The sequence below is a fragment of the Apostichopus japonicus genome, chromosome 15 (genome assembly GCF_037975245.1).
Source record: "Apostichopus japonicus isolate 1M-3 chromosome 15, ASM3797524v1, whole genome shotgun sequence".
In the NCBI taxonomy this organism is placed as follows: domain Eukaryota; kingdom Metazoa; phylum Echinodermata; class Holothuroidea; order Aspidochirotida; family Stichopodidae; genus Apostichopus; species Apostichopus japonicus.
The window spans coordinates 24,947,953-24,971,146 of record NC_092575.1 but is presented as its reverse complement, the minus strand read 5'-3'; the positions used below and the strand labels follow the sequence as shown (position 1 = coordinate 24,971,146).

The 23,194-nt window shown below is 37.3% G+C and overlaps 1 protein-coding gene and 1 long non-coding RNA gene across 2 annotated transcripts; one reads left to right on the top strand and one right to left on the bottom strand.

The window, feature by feature from the left end:
* The first annotated feature begins 520 nt into the window (after positions 1-520).
* LOC139980957 (salivary peroxidase/catechol oxidase-like) lies at positions 521-20,283 on the top strand. Its single transcript, XM_071993026.1, has 13 exons — positions 521-647; positions 2,709-2,737; positions 3,883-3,947; positions 5,133-5,298; positions 5,969-6,153; positions 6,751-6,909; positions 7,906-8,157; positions 13,922-14,301; positions 14,663-14,931; positions 16,485-16,652; positions 16,851-17,020; positions 18,305-18,419; positions 19,980-20,283. The coding sequence occupies exons 2-13, from the start codon at positions 2,715-2,717 to the stop codon at positions 20,122-20,124; spliced, it is 2,097 nt and encodes a 698-aa protein (XP_071849127.1). The 5' UTR covers positions 521-647; positions 2,709-2,714; the 3' UTR covers positions 20,125-20,283.
* On the bottom strand, positions 6,172-8,016 carry LOC139980958 (uncharacterized). The gene is made up of 3 exons (XR_011797748.1): positions 7,889-8,016; positions 6,718-6,930; positions 6,172-6,564 (listed from the first exon to the last, which is right to left on the bottom strand). It is a non-coding gene; the product is annotated as an uncharacterized lncRNA (long non-coding RNA).
* Positions 20,284-23,194: the final 2,911 nt, after the last annotated feature.

Below are 23,194 nucleotides of genomic sequence, written 5' to 3'. Positions count from 1 at the left end.
AAAGAAATGTTTGTGTATAATTTTGGCCACTCTGCAACCTCCTAACTTCCACTCAAAGTATGTCCACCCTGGTGAGTCGAATTGTCACTGCGCATGCGTGGTAGGTTGGAATTGAGACTTGATTATAAACAGTTCACTAGAATTACATATATATTTTTCTATAAGATCATGTTACAGCGATAATCTAAATCTTTGAGTCAACATTGGAACCATTATATTATTTAGATTTCATTATTACGTGATGCATAGTGAATATGCATATATTAAATTGGACATCATGTTAGCGCAGCGAGCAATAAAATACAGGGTTAATTAAATCATTCGATCGTAGTGATTATAAAGCACTTTAGTTTCATTTTTATATTATCAATGAATAAATTAAAAATCATATATTCGTAACAGAAGGCAAACACTTTATGTGATATATAATGTATATATGCTTACATAATTAAGTGTTACCTCAAATTGAAAATATATAATTTAATCAGCATAACGAATACAATGCGTTGTTGATCTTTCCAATTATTCTGTCCATCAAAAATAAGATAAAACACATCCAACATTTCAATTGATGCTTCAGATCAGCTTTTGACGCAGTGACTTGAACATTGCTTTTCGTATAGTTCAATAAAGCAGCAGAACTTGTGGTAAGTTTTCTCTCTATTTATACGACAGCATAAACTTTCTCACCTGTACAAAAAAATACCCTTTTTTTGTCTTGTTGTTTCATTTTTCAGTATTGAAACTGTCACTTCTGTAAGATTTTTATATATGTGTATAGAGCTGAATTAAGATAAAAGTGCTTCTTGCTTTATCCAGTGCAAAGAAACCGTTCATTTACCCGATACGGTTGGGGTAGGGTGTTGTTGGTAAAATATAAGCAACTGTCTAAACCGAAACCACCCTTTAAAGTTTCCAAATTGTTCCTCGATAAACGATATTATCAAGATGTATTTCTTACCTTTATCTTTATAGGACCCTTCGTGTTTCTCTCATTTATTCCCATTATTTTTTTTTTGCTAATTTATTATGTTATTATGAAGCAATGTTCATGAAACTTGTATGAATTAAGCAATTGAGCAGGTAAACAATTCAATTAGATGTAATCAAAATATAGGCTATGTTTGAACTTGGAGGAACGATAATCATTTTCTTATTTTCAAATAAATGACAACAAACCTTTAATCCACCTTTTACCGTCTTAGGCTCTGTAGCATATAGAAATATGAAGGAACCTAAAATGTCTCAATAAAATCAAAGCTTTATTTTTTGGAAAAAAAGTAATATTGTCAGTCATAAGTATAAGACAAATGTGACAATTATTTCATTGCTCATGCATACCTTTCCCCCACCGCCCCACCCCCACCCACACCCTCCCCTTTTCCCCAACAAGTTTGAGTTATTGCAATGTAGTTGTATTTATGTAAAAGAGTGTTAGTTCTGACAAGTTACGGAGAAAGAAAGTGATGGCCGCTGGGTGTGGAAAATATATTCCGTCCGGCGGTGAAGCGAAGGTCGTTGGACAAATGGCGATTTGTTTTAATGAAATTCATGAAGTTTTAGGAAAGATAATTAACTATCTAGTCGGGAACTTATAAATTCTCGCCAGGCCGGTGAGGGCTTCAAGTGGTGGGGTGGTGGGCTAGCATTTCCACAAAAATGTAACTTTTCGGTTTTGTCAGATAAAAAACTGATGTCATGGGGAAAACAGTTGGTCTGAAAGCCCGTGGTGGGTGTTTCCACGAAAGAATTTCATTTTGGTGTATGCTATGGTGGCCATCTCGAAATTTGGACGCTTCTTTCTTAAACATGTTACTGAACTTTAACGAATCATCTCGAATCCGAAGTTTGTTCTCAAAATTCCGACATGTCAAATATTCGTTGGTTGATTTCGAAATTTTGACATTTTATCAGGATATTTACGTTGTTCCTCAAAATTATGCATTAGGCCTATTATATATTTAATCAGATTTTATCTTTTAATCATTTTCAAGCTTCATTCGAAAATGTTAGTGTTTATAAGAAGAAAAAAAAATCTCGAAATATAGACATTTTATCTCACAATATTGGGGTTTCAGCTAAAAAAAATGTGATGTTTTGCCATTTCATTCTCATGTATAATATGTTGATATAATATTTTTTGATTTTTTGTATATGCAATGGTGGCCATCTCAAAATTTGGACGCTCCTTTCTCAAAGTTTATAATTTTATCTGAAATTTAACGAATCATCTTGAATTCGACGTATTATCCATAAAATCGGAACGGTTCTATCTTGAATTTGTTATATTTCACCGTTTTACCTCTCCGATTTGACGCCGTATCAGATTCTCGATTGATTTATAGAGATTGTAAACTGAAATTTTTTATAATTTATCTCGAAATTTATTAATATTGTTATAAGAATTAGATAATGTGATTTGATTGTCCATTTGTTCATAGTTCAGTGTCTGCGCTCATAATCCTTAAGCTAGGAGTATGGGTTATGGGAAATTCGAGACTATTTGTTTGAATGAACAGATTTTCTTGAAGGGCAAAACTTGGCGACACTCCCCAGTCCTCGAATCCTACTAAATGTATTCATTTGCATACTTCGAAACGAAGAATATTTTACAGATCTCATATATGGATGACGCTACGAATTTCCCCATCTTCGAGTTTGTTTTCTCTTTCTTGGTCATTAGTATACTCTTTATGCTTTTATTTTAGCACACAATGAAGCCATTGCATTTGATTCGGTGAGTCAATGAAATGTTTTTTTTTCGTATACTTGTATAAGTCGTTTTTTATCAAATTCTGACGACATAATCCATGGATGCACTGTTGGCGACGACGAAAGTAACAAAAAATTGGTTTCTATCATTAACTATCGTTACTGTGTAACTTCCGTTTATGGCTTTAATATCTACCGCACAGAAAAAAATAGGAAAACACCTCTCAATATGTAGTTATGAGTAGACTTATATGGACTTCTTTATTTTGTTAACGTAAGAGGCACGACGTGGACCTGCCATAAAATAAACGGAAAAAAGAGCATTTGAACATAATGGCTTCTTGATTTACATGAGCCAAAAAGAATAACAAGCACAGCAAAGAAACATATGTGATTGCTTAATCATAATGACCAGCTTATACGCATGTCGATGTAAACTAATTTTGAATTTCATTTACATGATGAAAGAACATAATCTTTTACGCTACTATACATTTACTACAATGTTATTACACTTCTTATGAAAACTACTATAATTGTTCCATTTTCGTACTGAAAATGTGCCCATTTGTTATTTCAAAAGTCACATTTGGCTGAGAAATTAAGAAACACAGAATGCCGTTTTGCCAAGAAATATTCAAATACTCGAATCTTTAGTACGGACAATCCATTTCGTCGGGATATTTTAAGGTGATTGCGTGGTTGGTTTCTTCAAAATAAAGTCACATGTCAGCTTAAATTTTTTGATCGCCAATATGATTGATAATAAGGATTTGTTAAAATACTTAAAAATATGAGCATCTGCTTTCAGCTCGTTATCGGGAATTTGAGGTAAATTTTGAATGATTCGAATAACGTATTCCCTTGAAGCTTTCTTTTTATATTGAAAGTTTCGAATTGAGATGAGTACTAAACCCAAACAAGTTTTAACGTTCTGTAGAACATCAGAGACAAATAATTTGCCACTAACACATTTCGTTATACTTAAAACAAAGTAAAAAAAAGTAAATTCGACAGTATTAAGTCGTCGGATGCAACAATGACAGAAATCAAAACCGACAATTAAACTAGCACACGCATAGAACCGTGACAGTTTTTTTTTCTCCAAAAGTTGCATTACAAACGATAGCAATATACAGTGGTAACTGTACACTTAATATTTCTTTATAGAATAACAGTTGTACCTGTCATGGTGCTGATTGGCTGTATCGGTATGACGTCAGGAGAGCTAATGGGTATGTACAGGGTTTTTTTTTCAGGCAGTTGGGGCCGTTTTCCAATGACAATACCAATCCATGCTGTCCTGTCATATCATGCTTCAAAGCACTCGTACTGTCAGTGTGAACAGTTCCTTGCCTTTCTCTGACAGGAAAGTAATATCCATACTGCTCATACTGTCATTAAAGGCATTGAAGACTCGCCCAAACCGCGTGCAGCCATCTGAAAAAGTTAACTTTCTGTTGCTTGCAAGTGACGTTTTGTTCGTGTCGCTACAACATGCAGACAGTAATGAAACGTGATACCATTACCTTGTTATCTTTTATCTAGACCTGAGATGTCCATCGCTGCTATTATATGTACACTGTGTTGTGGGTATCGACCGTAGCTGCATGTACTGACTGTGCCCAATAGTGTCTAATTACCGACGGTAGCAATCTGTGTGTGTATTTTCTGGGATCGATGGTGGTGTCTAACACTTCTGTTACACCTCATGCGAAACTAGGCCAGATAACCGGCATGAGACGTTTCTTTGTGCGCGAGTCTTCACACCCTTTAAGAGTGCTTTGGAAAATCGGGACACGGAATTACAACACAGTAGAAAATATCCTAACTGGGTGGCCATGTTCAGTGTGTGTTGAGGCTGTACGACTTAACCTGACTCCAATTTTGCATAGATCTAAACCTCAAACATCATATTTAAAATAATTGACTGTTGATATTCTGTGACGTCCCAATTGTATTAGCTATATCTGATTTATGTTATTGATTATTTCGGTCCTCCAATATCTATTTATATATTGGTTATAACTTAAGAAAGAAATGCAAATGGTTATATATTTCATGGCTGATTCCCTTCATAGAAATTATCACTCGTTTGTATTTGATATGTTATCGGTACTGTCCTCTATCGATTTATCTTTGTTAATTTTGAGGGCGGGGCAGGGGGAGGGTAGGGGAGGCGACTCAGTTCATATCTATAACACTGTTCTACTATAACGACTTGGATTGTACATTGTACACCAAAGTATGTTATAATAATAATAAAATTGACAAATAGCTAGGTTATCACTGCACAAGCCAATAATTTCACACGTTGATAGTAGTGGGAAGAGAGAATATCAAATATCGATCATAGTAGTGAACTAAACGATTTAGACAAAAAATACCATAACTTTAGTGTACCTTGCAATCATATATAGATTCTGAATACGGATGTCCAATGGCCCGTAGTCCGTACAAAGTGTTGGCAGCCTTCTCCAGGGATGAACATAGCGTGCATAGCATACACAAGCGACAGATAGCGGAATCGAGGACCGCCTTGGTACACGACATAGAAGCACTCTTTACCTGTCCAGACCCAGATTTGTAAGTACGCAATTACATTCATTCAAGAAAACGAATGAACAAACTTTTGGAGACGGATTAAGAACCATTTTTCTTGATGCTTTCCAATATTAACGTTCAAAACAATGCACGTTTCCCGTTTCAGGTAAACTTGAGTTTTTCTTCATATGCAATTTGTTTGTTATTAATACTGCCGTGAAAATATCACAGGAGAATGTCTAATCGATATACGAAATGTTGAGAATGGAATCCAAACTGAATTAATCGCTCTCTGACATTAACATTGACTCCGGATAGAAAAATCTAAGACGGTGTTTTGATTTGATCAATATTTGTAATCAAGATGAAACACAGAAGGTTTTACAAACCTTTGAATAAACACGCCAACAACACACTCACCCTAACTGTTAACAATACTCCTTAACAATGGAATTATTTTGAGGACATGGTGGTTCTTTTCAAATGACGTCTGGGGACTTTGAATTCCTTTGTTCACGTCCTCAGTCGGAGTATACAAAGAAAGAACAAGAGAAAAGTGCACACACACACTACTTTAAAGGGTATTGTTCGGAATTCTTCTGCTCTGTCTAAGCTCCTTCCCTTATATATCCCCTGCCGTCTTGCATAAATAGGTAAAACCATTTAACTAAGTGTTTGCTGAAATCTTCTTGTTTTGTTTATCTATTTACAGGGAAGAACTGGCAGCAAAATTACAAGCGTACAACAGCATCGTTGATTTCCGCAATTCCAACATCAAATGCAACGAAAGCTCACCTTTCCGCACTATTAATGGAGAATGTAATAACTTAATGAATCCTGCCCTTGGCCGTTCCAACACGCCTTTTATCCGACTGATAAAAGCAAACTACGCCGACGGTTTGATATTTTCTTCCTTTCCGTGATTTCATGTACAGTAGCACATTGCTGCCACTTGTATAAGATATTTTCCTCAAAAATATAACAAGATATAGTTTCGTCACGGCAGCTACACCCTTCCTCAGTAGAAATTTGATCGGTTTCATGTTTCTAATATTAATGTTCAAACATGAAAATTCCCCCCCCCCTCTCCTCCAAAAAAAAATAAATAAATAAAATGCCCCAAAAAAAAGCAAAATCAAAAACAGGAATAAGTCCTAAGTTCTGTAAGAGACAAGAATTGACTGTGTTATTGAACCGACTGTGATCAACGAGTTTCATCTATAAAGATATAATTCACTCAATTTGCTAGTGTTTATCCTTCTGTTAGCCATCTATTTCTGGTTACGCCATTGTATGCAGCAGGTTATTCTGAAACATAAATACAAAATTGGTTTATATGTGAATGTGCATATAAAATTTAAAAAACATAAATAACTAGAGAAAGATGTGCAATATTATAATAATTGAATGAATTCTCGTCTCCGTGATTCCAAATTCTTTATTATAAATAATTTAGCTTACCTTATTTTACACTATACTTTGCCTCAAAAACAGGTGTATCTAAGCCACGCGAATTTTCAAAGACCGCTCGTGAAGTCTCCGATGAGTTTGTATGCACTGATTCGAGACTTTCCAAGTTTGATGTGACTGAGCTCTTAGTTCACATGGGTCAGTTCATCGACCATGATTTGGCTCTTATTACGACTTTAGACGGTAAGAGAGAGGTCGAGAACGCTATAAGAAAGACAACTATTGTTAGGAAAATATTTTGCTATGCTATAATTCCACGTCACGTCTCAATGCACTTGTACTGACAGTATGAGCAGTATGAATATCATGTTTCTATCTGATAAAGGTTAGGAACTCTCTGTACTTTCAGTACGAGTGCTTTGAAGTATGATAAGAGAGGAGAGTATGCAGTGGTTATCGGCATATAGAGGAAATTGTCCCAACTGACATGAGGAGGGGGAAAATATAACTCATGAATATGTATGTTATTTCGTCTTATTTCAAACAATCAATAATAGCTAAATTAAATGAACCACAGACGAAAATAAGTGCCACCATGCACAACAAAATATAAAGAACCACGCACAGATTCTCTTGTTGTTGTTGTTTTTTTGTTTTTTTCTATAACTAATGCTGTTTGCTGTACGAATCAACCAAGAGGTATTTAGATTTAAAGCAACCGTGCATACACTCAGCATTTTATTAATTGATGACGGTAAATTCAATGTGTGTACATTGCCAAACTATATGAGAAATATATCTATATTTAATAAGCGAAAACCGTTTGGTATCATGTATAATTGTTTACTATCTTTTGGTTATTTTTGTTGAGCTCTTTTAAAACAACGAACTTTCCACAAATTCTTTCTATGGATATATTATGTACACAATGGAAAGATGAGCTGACGCGATGAGTGAAAAATCTTGCGTGTTGCAAGTTCTGGTATCACACACACACAGGTGTGTTTTACATTTAGACCGAGGACCCCATTGTTTTTCAATTGTGCAAATCCATGTACCATAACCTTAACAATACCCCATAACAATAGAATTCTTTCAAGGACGTGGTGGTTCTTTAGAAATCACATCCGAAGGTTTGGAAGTCCTCGGTCAGAATACAAAACAAGTGCACACACAAACATACACACACAAGAAAATATATAATGAGCTGATAATAATTTACTTTCTATCGATTTTCAGTGGGGTGCACCTGCGAAGAACAAGAAGGTTGCCTGCCGATCCCGTGCAAACCTGATGATGAGGTATGCGGCACTCGGCAATGTATTCGATTTGAGAGGTCTGTGCCTGTTTTGTCTCCTAACGTAGACTGCAAAAGACGAGGGGACGACTTGGATCTTTCACGTACGACCATGAATGGAATTACATCTTTCTTGGATGGTTCAAATATCTATGGAAGCACAGACGAAAGAGCAAGTCTGTTAAGAACAAATAGTGAGTATTTCTGTTATGGCTTTTCCGATGCCATTCATGGTTTTGTTTTATAAGTGCATACGCTTTTACATGCACTGTTTCTTAGGCGCGTAGCCAAGGAGGCGAAGGGGGCGACCGCCCCCCCCCCCCCCTGAGCATATATTTTTGTATACTTTAATGAAATCGCTAGTAATTTCAAGCTTAGATGCAACTTAAAAGGCCTGGGAAGTGCCATTTCCAGCGATCTGGGAGGCATTTGCAGCCAAAATTTTCTTGTAGATAGTTCTCAATGCAGGATCTATGGCTCTGACAGTTTGCCTACAGGTTCACCCCTCCCTTGGCAAATTCCTGGCTACACGCCTGCTGTTTTTAATGGAATTTAGGCTACGTATACGGATACAAACAAATAAAAATCTCAAAGTTAAGCAAAGTTAAAGTGAAATTATCGTTTAAATGGTGAGCCGGTATGTACGCTCCCTTGATCATTCTTAACTCCGTTCAACAAGTAAGTGATATATTTAATTACACACCTGATGTTTGAAATACACAGTCATTTAATGACTCTGGGTATTTATAATAATGTCATATAAAACAGAAGACAACCTTACACTAAAGTAACTCTAAAGACAGGAAATAGCAAAACTGAAAACAGCTTTAAAGAACAAAGAAAATTGAGAGGAACAACGTTATGCACTATAGCAATGAAGATACGAACACCATAGAGATGCTACACTGGTAGAGGGATATGAACTATAGTTAGTTTAGTTTAGTAGAAAAAAGGATCAGGAGGGACACTTAAGTCCCCATCAAGGACCCTATAGAGAGAGGGGAAAAACTGAAGACACAAACACTCAGACCCGATTACAATGCTTAAAGTGCTTGTCCAAAGCATTCTTAAACCCATTGACACTACTTGCAAGTGCAACTTTCTCAGGTAAACCATTCCACTCATTCACAACCCTATTAGAAAAAAAAAAGCTATGCCGAATATTAATCCTACTATGTGACTTTTGAAGCTTAAGACAATGATCTCTAGTACAACTACTGTTAGCAAACATGAAAAAGTCGGTAAAGGATAAATTTTCGAAACCATACACAATCTTGAAAAACTGGATCAAGTCCCCACGTAACCTCCTAAGCTCCAGTGTGGTGAGATTCAACAGTTGTAACCGCCTATAATAAGGAACCCTCTTTAAGGAACTAATCATCCTAGTAGCCCTCCTCTGGACCTTTTCAAGTACTTCCTTATCCTTAGCAAAATAAGGGTTCCAAGCCTGCGCAGCATACTCCAGATGAGGCCTAACCAACTGCTTATTAAGCCTAACTACTATGTCCTCTTTCAGAAAACTGAAGTTCCTCTTAATTGATCATACCTAAAACCCTATTACCTCTTTTAGCAGCATCAAGACAATGTTTAGAAGGTTACAGAGATGAGTCAATGTAGATACATAGGTCTCTTTCAACAGAGACCTCCTGTAACCCCACACCATTAAGATTGTATGTAAACTTTTGGTTACTAATACCAATGTGCATTACCTTACATTTATCGATTTATTATTTATCGATTTATTAAGAAGCATTTGCCACCCCTGAGACCAGGAAAAAAATCTTATCCAAATCCGCTTGAAATTTCTCAGAATTGCTCTTGGAAGAGACCTCAGAATACAATTTGGTGTCATCAGCAAACTTCTTAGCTGTACACAAAATATCTCCGTCGATGTCATTTACATAGGCAACAAACAACAAGGGACCTAATACAGACCCTTATGGAACCCCACTAATAACGTTCTGCCAAGAAGAAGCACAGCCTTTAATTACCACCCTCTGTTCCCTATTACCAAGCCAATTCCCGATCCAAGACAGTAAATTCCCTATGACACCCATGCTCAGCCTAAGTAATAGCCGCTAGTGGGGAACTTTATCAAAGGACTTCTGGAAATCCAGGAACACAACATCTACAGACTTATGCTATGTAGTGAGCTTGTTACATCTTCCATAAACTCAAGGATATTAGTGAGACAAGACCTTTTTTTTTTGACAAAAGCCATGTTGAGACACTCTGATCAAAGACTGACTGCTGAAGTGACAGACCATAGACTTTTTAACAATAGACTCCATGACCTTACAAACTACACTAGTGAGACTAACGGGCCTATAATTACAGGGCTTAGACTTATCACCCTTCTTGAAAATTGGGGTAATATTAGCACACCTCCAGTCCCTAGGAACATAACCTTCGTCCATAAATTTACTAAAAACCAACGAGAGTGGAACGCAGAAATGGTGTGCAAAAGTCTTCAACAAATACGGATGGACTGCATCCGGTCCAGAAGCTTTAGAAACATTTAGACGAAGCAGCTCCTTTAAGACAACCTCATCCGGAAATAAGACCGTATCCAGTTTAGGCCTATCACTGCCCCCCTGAAAATCTGGAATACTACTCGTATCTTCCCTTGTGAAAACCAAATAGTTGTTCAAAAGATCTGCAAGATCCTGACTATCAATAACTATATTATCAGCCTGTGGTGCCCTTAGAGAAACAATTGCATCTTTAACTTTCTGCTTTGACCTGACATAAGAAAAGAAGGCCTTTGGGTTATCCTTAATTTTTAGGGCAATGCTTTTTTCGAAATTCAATTTTGCATCAGAGACTAAGCATTCTACCTTCAGCTGATGAATTTTGAACTTGGCCAAAAGAGATTCAGATTTAGTCCTCCTAAACATCTTCCACATTCTACGTTTTTGCCTAATTGCACATCTAACATTCTCATTCATCCAGTGAGGCATACTGCTTTTACGACGACGATTCTTCCACGGAACATGATTTTCCATAATGATCTTTAATTTTTCAGCACAACAAATCCAAGATTGAGAAGCGCTCATATCTCTAAACAAATTAATCCAATTTGTACCCTTTAGTAAAGTTTCAATTGCCTCTGTATCTGATCTCGAAAAATCAGGAACTTTTTTTATTCCTAACAGAATTTACGACTTTGCAAACAACATCAAAAGCTAGTATATCATGATCACTAGTTCCTAGTTTTCCTAGACCCGTCAAATCAACAACATTGCTTGGATTAGAACTCAAAACAAGATCCAGGATGTTATCCCCCCCCCCCACCTAGTAGGGAAAGTAACATGTTGATGTAAAAAGCAATCTTGCAAAACATCTAGAAAATTACTACCCTTCCTACTACTAGAACTATCTATCCAAGTAATGTCAGGAAAATTAAAGTTGCCCATTATAACAACATCACCTATAGCAGCCTTTGTAATTGAATCAAACAGCACGACATCATTTTATCATCGCTGCTTTTAGGAGAGCGGTAAACAACGCCCACAGTGATAACGTCCCTTGACCTCTTGGAGTTGTTTGTGGACAACTCGCACCAGACAGAATTAACAAAAGCCCCTTGCAACTGAGATTTCTCAACACTTACAATGTCATCCCTAACATACAATAAAACTACCCCACCAACCCCATTATGAGTATCCCTTCTGTCCTGACGATACACAACATACCCCGGGTGAGAAACCTCAGCACTATCAATGTCCTCCCTTAACCAAGATTCGGTGATACCAAACACATCCGGTTTCAGATCCTCAAGAAGCACAGTAAATTCAGCAAAATTTTTACGAATACTTTTAGCATTGGTAAAGAAAATTTTCAGCTTATCCCTGAAACTATGTACCTTAGCATGCCTCCTAAAGTTAGAACTATAACTATCACTTTTCTTGCTTGCAAAACAACTATAATTGCCTCCACTAGGAACATAATCCTTATCCAAAATTATTCCTGACCTCATCGCCCCCAATTTAGATTAAACATAGCTGTTCAACAGAGTAATTCACCATCCTACCAAACAACGAGGCCCCAGTATTAGCTAAGTGCAAACCATCCCTGGCGAACAAATCCCTTCTACCCTGGATAGATGACCACATGTCATCAAATGTGAAGCCGAAGTCGGCACACAGACTATACAATAAACCATTCAAAGTTACAATCTTTTCTGACAGAACCTTGTTGTCAAATCTTGGCAACAAACTACATATGACAACTTTAGCCCGAGTTGATGCTAGTCGACACATCAATTCGTGGTACCTAGACTGAATAATGTTTTGTGACTCTTTCTGCACATTATTAGTGCCTACCTGGACCACAACCACCTCCTCATCTGACACGATTTTGTTTACCCTTTTACTGACATCCTGGATTTTAGCACCTGGCAAACATACCCTGACCCTTTTTGCTTTATCCGCCCTGCAGAACTCTCGATCTACATACCGTACTAGTGAATCCCCACACAATACCATTCTTCCTTTCGACTTCTCCTGTCCCCACTGACCGCTGTTTGCAACCACACTACCATCTTCTATCACATCACAATCACCACGCACTTCGTCCACTACTAGCCACTCACTATTTCTCTCCTGGGAGACTTCATTCCCATCATCAACGTCACTCAACTCCTCCACAGGTAACACGTCAAATCCATTACAAGTTGGAACAACCTCGCAACAATCCCTTTCAGCAACTGCACTACTCACAGCCCTACTATTCCCGACTTCCGTCCATACACAACTACAGCTATTCAATAGCTCCTCTAATTCCTTAACTTTCACACGCTTATCGCAAACAAACCCAATAGCTTCACTAGACGCTGATTTAAAATCACATTCCAAGCCAGAAATCTCAAACTCGTTCCACATATTACACGTATCACAGCAGACTAAACAATCAGGCACAGCCATAACGAAAATACTAAGTCAAAGAAAAACCCGGGGAACACAGAAAATCGAGCAGCTTAGGCTAAACAGAGACTATACACTAACCGATAGGATACACTGACGTTACAGACCTAAAACAACGGACAACACTGAAAGAAGACGAGAAACAGCACAGATTGAACACATAAACATGCAGAATGACAGGAACAGACAATAATAACGAATACACTAAGGCACAGAAAAACCCGCGAACACGGAAAAACGATACTCACGATTAGCAGCTTAGGCTCAACATCGACTATACACTGAACGATAGGATACACTGACGCCACAGACCTTAAACCACGGACAGCACTGACACAAGACAAAAAAACAGCACAGAATGAACACAAAAACAGGCGGAATGACAGGAACAGACAAAAAATAACTCCAAATAAACTCTAAACAACAAAACGAATCACAAGGTGTTTTGATGAAAAAAAAAATGATCCCAGAAATCCCAAAAATGAACGAATTGCAACAGCTTCGAAAAAGTACGTGTGTACGCTTCAACGACCATACTTTGTTTTTTGAAAGTTGTCTCGTCATTTCTTCATCACAAATATCATGACGTATAAATTATACTTTATGGTGGGCTAGGATGTATGTTTCCACTCTTTGCATTTTTCGCGCATTGCATTTCGGGTCACCAGCAATTTTCGGTCACAAGCACTGTTTGGGTCATAACAAACTTTGGGTCACATTTTTTTTTTCGTGTAAAAATAATTTGGTCTCAAAAATTTGGTCCGAAAAAATGTTGGTCAAAAAAAACATTGGCGTCACAAAACTAGTTTTCTAGGTACAAACAAATTTTTGGATAAAAAAAATTGCTCCGTTTTTTTTTTCATTTTGTCTGAACATAGAGACGTCGGAATATAGGGATGCCACCATATATATATATATATATATATATATATATATATATATATATATATATATATATATATATATATATATATATAATGTATTCAATTATAGATATGCACAGTCAAAAGAAACATTATCTTTACACAAATAGATAATGGATTAATGCTAACTGAGGAGCTGTCTGCCGGTCGTATCCAGTTATTGCCATCAGATGACGGCAACGAGGAATGCGAAGCTGTTAATAATCAGAAACCTTGTGGTAGAGCTGGCGATATCAGGGCAGCAGAACAGCCCGTGTTAACAGCCTTGCACACCATCTTCGTCAGCGAACACAATCGAATCGCACGTGAGCTCAGTCAGATCAACCCTGGATGGGATGATGAGAGGTTGTACCAAGAGGCGAGGAAAATTGTGGGAGGCATTCTGCAAAATATAGTATATAGGGAATGGCTCATTCCTGTACTTAACAAGGATATTGTAGACAAGTACAGGATCAATATACTGGAAGGGTATGCTGGATATAACGCCACCGTGAGTATAGCTTCAATGCTCGGTATGGGATTTTGTCTCGGACTGGAATATTTCTTTCATGATATTTTTTGGAACACTTTTTTAACGTTGGCATTTGGGCTTGGGTCTCATGACATTAGAATAAAGGCTTGTAATACATTATCATATCTAGTATTAACCAAATATGGTAAGTTTAATTAACATTTTAGACTCAGATAATAATACATTTCCGTTTGTAATTTTTTTTTTTTGCTAAATGCGACACGACATCTGGCAGGACTGATATATACGTATGATGCATTTGGTACATTTCTAAAGCAACGGGAAACGGGGTTTAAACAATGACGCATCTTGTCTTGAACATATGCTATTCTCTTTACAGATTGACCCATCGATAAGCATTGATTTTGCAACGGCTTTTTTTCGATTCGGCCATTCCCTTGTTCCGCAAAATCTTAGAAGGCTCTCACGAAATTTCAAAGGCCTTCAAGGGGTACAACTATCAAACGCTTTTTTCAACGGAAAGATATTGCGGGATCTTGAGAGAGGCAGTGTGCTGTCCATTATCAACGGGGCGTTGAACCAACGTTTGCAAGCGGTAGACAGCCATTTTAGCAAGTCAGTTCACCTTGAACTGTTTCAAAATTCAACGTAAGTGAAAAGAAGGGAATTTACGAATGTAAAAGTTTGCATATATGCTAAAATGGCAAGTGCGCACAAAACAAGTTCAGGTTGCAACTTCAGTTTTCATCGTAACGGTACTTTCATTTATGCAGAATATTACCATTAGAATAGCAAGTATTTCTTCCTGCTATATGTATAAGGGTAGTTGGTTTCTCGGAGCTCAAACAGAGGATGTTAATGGATAAACGCTTTGGAGGTTAATTAAAGTTGGCACGCGCTTATAGGAAGCATACACATGACAAATTCACGATGGAAAAAAGCCCATGTTGATTTTTTGTGATGATGTATTCTTGGAAATCACATGAAATTGTCATTGTTTGATGAAGTGGCGTGCGCAAAAAGGAAGAGGGGGGGGGGGGGGGAATTCCCCTACTTTCCATGTCAGTCAGGAGATTTTGAAAATTCAGCCGGGCAAGAAGTGCATCACATGCAACTGGTTTAAGCCTCGTTATCAACCACACACCAAAAAAAAAAGAATGCCCCCGTTGACTGTATATTAAATCTTTTTTTGGCGGAAGAGCCTCGGGCCCCCTAAAAGGGATTTCGGCTTCAACGACCCTTCAACTGGCCCTTCCATGGCCCTTGACTTTAGTCATTCGGTGGATTTTAGAATTCGGGAAACTTTTGAAATTCTGTGCACAGGTCAAGTTGAACCGGCCGCCCCCCCCCCCCCTCCCCCACCACCCCCCTCCCCACCTGATTCCTTCCTAATCTGTTCACTTGTAAATGTTGATCATTATATATATGATAGAAAATAATAATAATTCATAGAAAATTAAAAATCTGGTGTAATCCATGTATGTTTGATCTCTTGAGTAAGGCAAAGTATGTCACCAAAAACAGAACTAGTATTGTCGATACAGGTGACAAACGCCTACAGTGGAATTACGACCTTCCTTACCGGTTTCGAACCTCTGGACATACAATCAGCGTCCATAGCCTAGTGGTTAGGGTGTCCGCGTACAGAGCGGAAGGCCCGTGGTTTGAATCCCGGTGGAGGCTGAAAGTTTTTTCACTGTTCTTGATTTTCCAACTCATTACGATTTTCAGTTATATATATTCATTTGCCTTTGTCCTTTTCCTCCATTGCATTAACATAAAGTCTGTTCAAAGTATCTCTTTCGAGATCCGGCTTTAGGAATCACAAATGATTTCGAGTTGATTAGCATCGTGTTTGATTTCTAGAGTAAGGCAAAATATGTCACCAAAAACAGAACTATAGTATTGTTCGATACAGGTGACAAACGCCTGCAGTGGAATTACGACCTTCCTTACCGGTTTCGAACCTCTGGACATACAATCAGCGTCCATAGCCTAGAGGTTAGGGTGTCCGCGTACAGAGCGGAAGGCCCGTGGTTCGAATCCCGGTGGAGGCTGAAAGTTTTTTCACTGTTCTTGATTTTCCAACTCATTACGATTTTCAGTTATATATATATATATATATTTATGTATATTTATGTATGTATTCAATTTGATTGGACCTTGTCACATTTAACGTTCTGCATATTCATTTTCGGTAGCTTTGCATTGGACCTTATCGCACTTAACATTCAACGTGGGCGGGATCATGGACTACCCAGTTACCTGGATTACAGAAAGTTCTTCGGTCTGAGCGATGTCAAATCATTTGAGGATTTAAAAGCAATCAGTCGTCCTGAGGATGTTGAAGTCTTCAAAACTGTATACAGGTTTGAAAATATGTCTTTCATACTACGTTGACTATAGTTTGATTTCATGAAGAACATGTCAACTAGTTATTGCTAACACGCCATTCTAGAGGCACCGTGCGACTGTTGAGCACTGTCATAGCTGACATGCTATTACTATGTACGTGTATTTCTCATAAACATCGCATCTAAGAACTTTGAAATGTTTATCCAATACAGTTCAGTCGAGGAAATCGAGCCCTTCGTCGGTATGCTTGCCGAAAATCACCTCCCAGGTGCACTGGTCGGGGAAACTCTTGCCAACGCTCTTGGGTTACAGTTTCACAACTTGAGATACGGCGATAGGTTTTACTTTGAAAACGCAGAGAAACCACAGGCGTTTACTAATGGTACGTTTTGGATGTATGTCCATTAATTTTACGGTCTTCCGCCAATTCCTGAATGAACAATTTGAAATGGATGGGATGTAGGAAACAGAAAGGAATGTAGCCCTTATCTACAGAAGAATTCCTTCCGCCTCCCTACCACCTCCCGCACCTGCCTTCCCCCTTTCCCATATGTAGCTCTCTAGATGTATACGGACAGCCGATCCTTCAGGATGGAAACATTTATTTGTTAAAACAAACCGCTTAAGTAAGCTAAAAGACCAACAGACCAAAGAGTCAGTGGCTTACAAATACAAATGCCAGACAGAAATTTGTCAACAGAAGGAGGCAGCTGGCCAAAAGACAGAATGAGACTTATAGTAAAACCGAGTAGCTTGACTTCCACCGGGGGCTCCCTGAGACCTGGTACCACCATTCCATTGTATACCTTCCTAAACTAGAATCTACCCCAGTGGCTGTGCTGCCCCCCCTCCCGTCGCCCTCGGAGGGGTTTAACTCACAAGTCCTCTTGCACCGGGATCCTTAAAAGAGGGACATATAAGTAAAGAGATGACCCAATTTGAATTTCTAAAGTAAACGAAGCCTGGGCAGATGTACAAGGCTTGACTGTGACGTTATAATATTATTGATGTTACTTTGGGACATTGCTTAGTAAATTATTTCTCACATATATAAGGATATGTTTGATCTGAGTATTATCAATATAAATTTAACACGGTTGACTCATGTGATAACTAAGTATTTTTCTATGATAAGGTATAACCCTCCATGTTTTACCTATAGTTGGGATGTTTGTTAAAGTATAGTTTTGCTGTTAAAAGTAATTCCAATGCATCATCGGATAATATCCTCAGAATGTTTGATACTTATCAGTATGCTTGAGCCTATAGAAAACGAGTAGATAAAATCCCCAATTTCGAATGAAGAGCACTGTTTTTACTGATTCTCCACTTAGCGCACCATTCTTTAAGGAGTAGTGGTAATCCTTTGAAGAAAAATCAATACTGGTTTTAGTTAGAATACCTATAGACTGTCACCGAATTGACTGAAGTTGATCTTTTGATTCTTATTGTAGAGAATGCTATCAAAGTCTATAGACAACAGACAAGTTTAAGGCAGACTTACGGAGTCCCGGCGGCATTGAGAATGCAATTAGGTGGGACATCTGATCATTGAAAGTAGCATTAATTTTCCAATATTTGAGTTAGGAGGAGAGCAGCCTTCCCCCTTCCTCTCTATGAAAAGCCTTTTATTTCACATTATTGTATTTTGATTTCCTTATTTTAGCTCAAATAGATGCCATCGGGCACGTGTTATTTTCTCGTGTAATTTGTAACAACATCCAAATTCTGAGAATCCAACCGTGGGTATTCAGAATGAAGACTGACGCTTCTTTGGACAGGTAATGTTCCAACTAAGCTTACATTAAGATAAAACCTTAAAAGGACAACACAGAGTATACATATACATCTTTGACTAATGTAAAAGAACATATACTAAGCATCCTGGTGAATTTTGCACGCGGCTGCTATTTCCCGTTTTCTAGATATTGGTATAATAGTTGAGACTGTCGCAGTTTTGTTCCGACTTGAAGCAAAGAGTTGTGATGTTATAGTTGCACTCGAAATACATATATTAATTTAGATTGGAATTAACACAACATGTGGTCCGTGATGTAATCATGACGAACGTTGTTCAAACATTTTAGGTAACTTGAGATTAAAAGATTGTTTTGGCCCGATTCTGTACCTGGAACTTGGAAACTTGAAAACTGCGATATAAATTATAGGAATATTGGTTACTTTGGAAGTGCCCTGTATCAATCCATTATTGTTCGTATAGACGTGGAAGAACAAATCGAGTATCGAAAGAGCAATGATATAAGAAGATCCAACCAGCCATCCATTTATCCAGGACGATGTGCGCATTCGTTAGTGGGCAATACCTTGATGAAATGGCTTCATGGAACAGCAATGTTAGCTTAGGCTATCACTGCTATAGTGTACGCAATACATTGATGGTTTGTTCACTGGAAGAATATTGTTAGTGCAATTTGATATGATTGTATTACTGTTAGCGTAGGTAATCAATTGAGGATTCGATCACTTGAAGAACCGTAGAAAATATATGGTGACCAATGAGGGATCACTCTTAGCGTTAAAATTTACGAAAGGATTCATCATCACCTTGAATACTTACGAGAATGAAGTTGTATGAGTCACTCAATTAAGAAACAACCACACGGTACTGGTGTTAGTCCCTTTTCATTCGGACTGTCACAGTACTGTATATCTATATGCACAGTATGGCTAGCAATGCCTCATAAGTGTGGATAAAAACTTTACAATGAGGCTCTACGGTCAATGTGATCTGTTTTATAGGAGTCAGATAACAGGAGACCGGAGAATGAATAATTAGGAGGCTAAATCGCAGATCCTTTAAACAATTGATATGATACAGTTTGCTAACACAGACGCTCTTGTTTGCTTGTTTATATATTAATATTGATCTTGTTTGCTTTCTGGGTTATTTGCTGGCAAATAATTGCTCTTTTTCCTTGTTTCCTTGTTAATTGATCTCGTTTACCTTTCATTTTAATTCAATTTGAGTTTTTCTTGTTTCTCAGTGACAGTTAATCGATTGATCTATGTATTGCTTACTAATACCTACTTAATTGGCTTGCCTATAGTAGTCTGCATATTTCTTGCCTGCTCGATTTATCCCTTGGTTGACTTCTTGAGAAACAACAATTATGGTTAGCTTGCTCATCTTCCTTGCTCATATCGCTTTCTTTCTTGCCTTTTGTACTCGCTTGCTTGCATTCAGGATGCCCTGTTTATATATCTTGATATGAATAAGAATATTGTATTGTTTGTTTGAATTTATAATTACTTCATCTAATGTTGTCAGATCGCAAAGAACAGTCAGACACATATAGATATTATATAAATATTGCTTTCAGACGGCTAATCTCAATTCGTCCGCCGCTGGGGCTTACTTGGAACAGCGAGGCGATCGACAACAGACGCGTGAGCTGTGACGACTTCGACAAGATTCCGATGTTAGATCTGACCCCTTGGACAGAGAACGCAGATATTCTTGGTTAACCACTTTAGTTCATTTGAACTTTAAGTGACTAAGATACAAGAGTCAGAATAAGTTTGGCTAACATTTTCTTAATTTATATTAATATTTTTCATGTTTCAGTTTCTTTCGATTTTGTTCATATTTTACAACAGTTGAATATATATATATATATATATATATATATATATATATATATATACATATATATATATATATATATATATATATCTATCAATATATAAATATATATTGATATATTGATATATATATATATATATATATTGATAGCTATATATATATATATGTGTGTGTGTGTATACTCCTCCATCGCTTGCTTAGTGTATACGGAAGCTGAAAAGCATTTAGATTATTTGATTTCACTTAAATAAGAAAGGTGTCAGGGGCAGAGGCAAGACTTTAAAAAAGGAAGGTGTATGTGAACAAGAAGTTGTTGAAATCTCTCGGTTAGGGGGTCTTGGTTTTAATGTTTAATGTGAAATGCGCTTGTTGAAACATACGGTGGTTATAGCAGTAATCAGCTTTACGCGCAAGGTGTTGCAACAAAAAATATTTGTTAGGTTTGTGGGGCGTTGAAAATGGGTAGGGGTGAGAAGGCCACCACCTAAATACACCGTGTTATTGACATCGTCATAACACCCACCAAACTTATCAACACTAATTATAATTCGCGCTATGTTAACTTTAAATGAAAACCAAAAATATTCCTCGCCCAGGATTTAATTGACATTACATTGGGTTTTTTTTTCATCTTATTTTCTTTCTTAAGTGAATCTGTTCCTTCGTTTTAGGTGTTGGGAACAAGATGTTATTCTGTGCATGTTAATCATATTCTCTAGCAGATTGCTAAGAACTTTCAAACAAAAGAAGAACAAAAGATATGTTATTATTGTTAATCAACCTTATTATGTTACAACATACGATTCAGTTCTGTATGTTTTGAACCAAATGTATTGCTACTTACGAAACAATGTTAGCAATGATAAACACGTTGATATCATATCTTACATTTGAAAGTTTCTTTCCGATCTGTTGTGAAAAATAAACAAACTGCTGAGAATTAATGAAAATTTGCATTTCCTCAATTTTGGGTTCTGTTTTCATTTCATGTAATTGTATGGCAGTCTGGATTTTGATGACATTAAACGCAACGGTAGGGGGAGGGGGTCATCAAACCCTAGCTCAACCTTACACACAGAGCGGTCTCACTGAAAACAAAAATGTCAAAACGTACATTTATTTGAAAAGAACGAAAGCGAATTCTTAAAGTATGTTTTTGCCATCCTCCGGTTTCAATCATTTGATATTATACAACACATTAAGTTCAATCATCAAACACACCTATAGTCAGTGGCACTTCGTTCGGGCATGCGTATTGCGATTCGTTGCATATTCATATCGGTTGCTGTATCGAATATAAGGTGTATATCCTCGGCTCATCCTACCCTTCATCCATCCTCGCCATGACTAGAAATTCAAACAAACACAAAACAGAGGTAACCTGCACTTTTAAGATGAATTTTATAGCGGGAAGGCTTTGGTTGATCTGATCCAACGATCTTCCGTCGAAGTTTATTGGGGTTCACATACCTCAGGTCAATCTGGTTTTACTCTTCCCTTTCAAAAAATTTGGATTTATCGGTAATTTATTGATTTTGCTCTCTCCCTTAGTCAAAAATAATCATAATAATATTGGTATTTGCTTATGTAGAGGATATGTATTGACAGCTCTGCATAGTTATATAATTGGCTAGCAATACTTTTATGGCATTCACGTTAACATGTTTAAACTGGAAAATATCAGAGTGGCAGCCATTCTCGAGTTCATAGATATTAATGAACGTTCATGAGATATATCGATAAAGTTATACATATAACGATTTCAACCGGTCTATGTCGAGTGCCCGTGATCTGATACTGACGGCCTGCCATAATTTGCCAAGGAACTAATGTCTGCGCGAAATCAATAATCTTGACAAGTTTGATCCGTAATGATATATGCATATATAGTCTCCTGCTTCAAAATGAAAGAATGATTGGAATTGCAAGGTGTTCAGGATTAGTATTTGGCAATGCTATATGTGAAACTTCAATTGGGTAAGCTATACTCCCATTCCTGCAGTTTGAATTATGGCTATTGATGTTTCACTGTTACTTTATTCCCCTGTTTTCTTTATTCCGCTTTATTCAGCTGTTTTCATTTGTGCCGCACCGTGGGAAAGGCCTTGCTTGAGATACATGATGAAAAAAAAAATCTTTTTGAACTATCCATAAACAGCGGCAGGAGTATACGGAAATTATATTATTATATTTATTCTACTACCTTTTTGCTGACAAAGATCCAAGTTAAACGAAATCTTAATTTGCTCATATCATGTGAGTAGTTGAACGTTCAGTAACGTGTTCATTCCTTTTCATCCCATTTCCAACTCAAAACCTCTTTGAATTATCATGTCTTTCATACATAACTATAAACGTAGTTTTGCGTTCAATTGCAGTACAATTAGTCCATTTGGTGATGTAAAAGATAAGCGGCAGCTGTATAGGTTTTTGGACACGTTACATGTAACCGAAAATTGGATGAAATTACCAGAATTGATGGAGGAACCACTCCACACACCCTTCCCATCCACATCTCTCTCACCCCCCCCCCCCTCTCCCTCCTCCATTTCCCTTCATCTGTGGTCAGCTAGGACCAGTATACTATAACAAAATTTACTAACCACTGATTAAATCTTTAATTAATTCTATCAAAAGCAGAAGACCGGGTTTTCATATTTTCATATCACTTTTGGTGACCTAGGCAAATGCACTGTTAGACTTGAAGTCGAGCTAGAGCTAAACCGAAACTACATTAGAACCTGACTAGTTCAAAGTGATAGATAACGTAGTTATTGGCTGGAAACTCTTGCAATTCAAATATTAAAGCAGTAGGCTATATGTTAAAGGTTTCTCTTACCATGTTTTTCTCTTAATAGAGCTTAACATGTTATTTTTATTTTGTAATTTTTATAAAATTGTGTCCCAATTCCCATTGAGTGCCACAAATTCCATAATTCCATACAAACTCCA

What these genes read in the sequence shown, in the direction of transcription:
- LOC139980957 (XM_071993026.1), top strand. Translation starts at nt 2,715, where the DNA reads ATGAAGCCATTGCATTTGATTCG. An exon ending in AAGCCATTGCATTTGATTCG is followed by an intron (nt 2,738 to 3,882) that starts GTGAGTCAATGA and finishes ATTTCTTTATAG; the next exon opens with AATAACAGTTGTACCTGTCA. An exon ending in AAAAGCAAACTACGCCGACG is followed by an intron (nt 6,154 to 6,750) that starts GTTTGATATTTT and finishes CCTCAAAAACAG; the next exon opens with GTGTATCTAAGCCACGCGAA.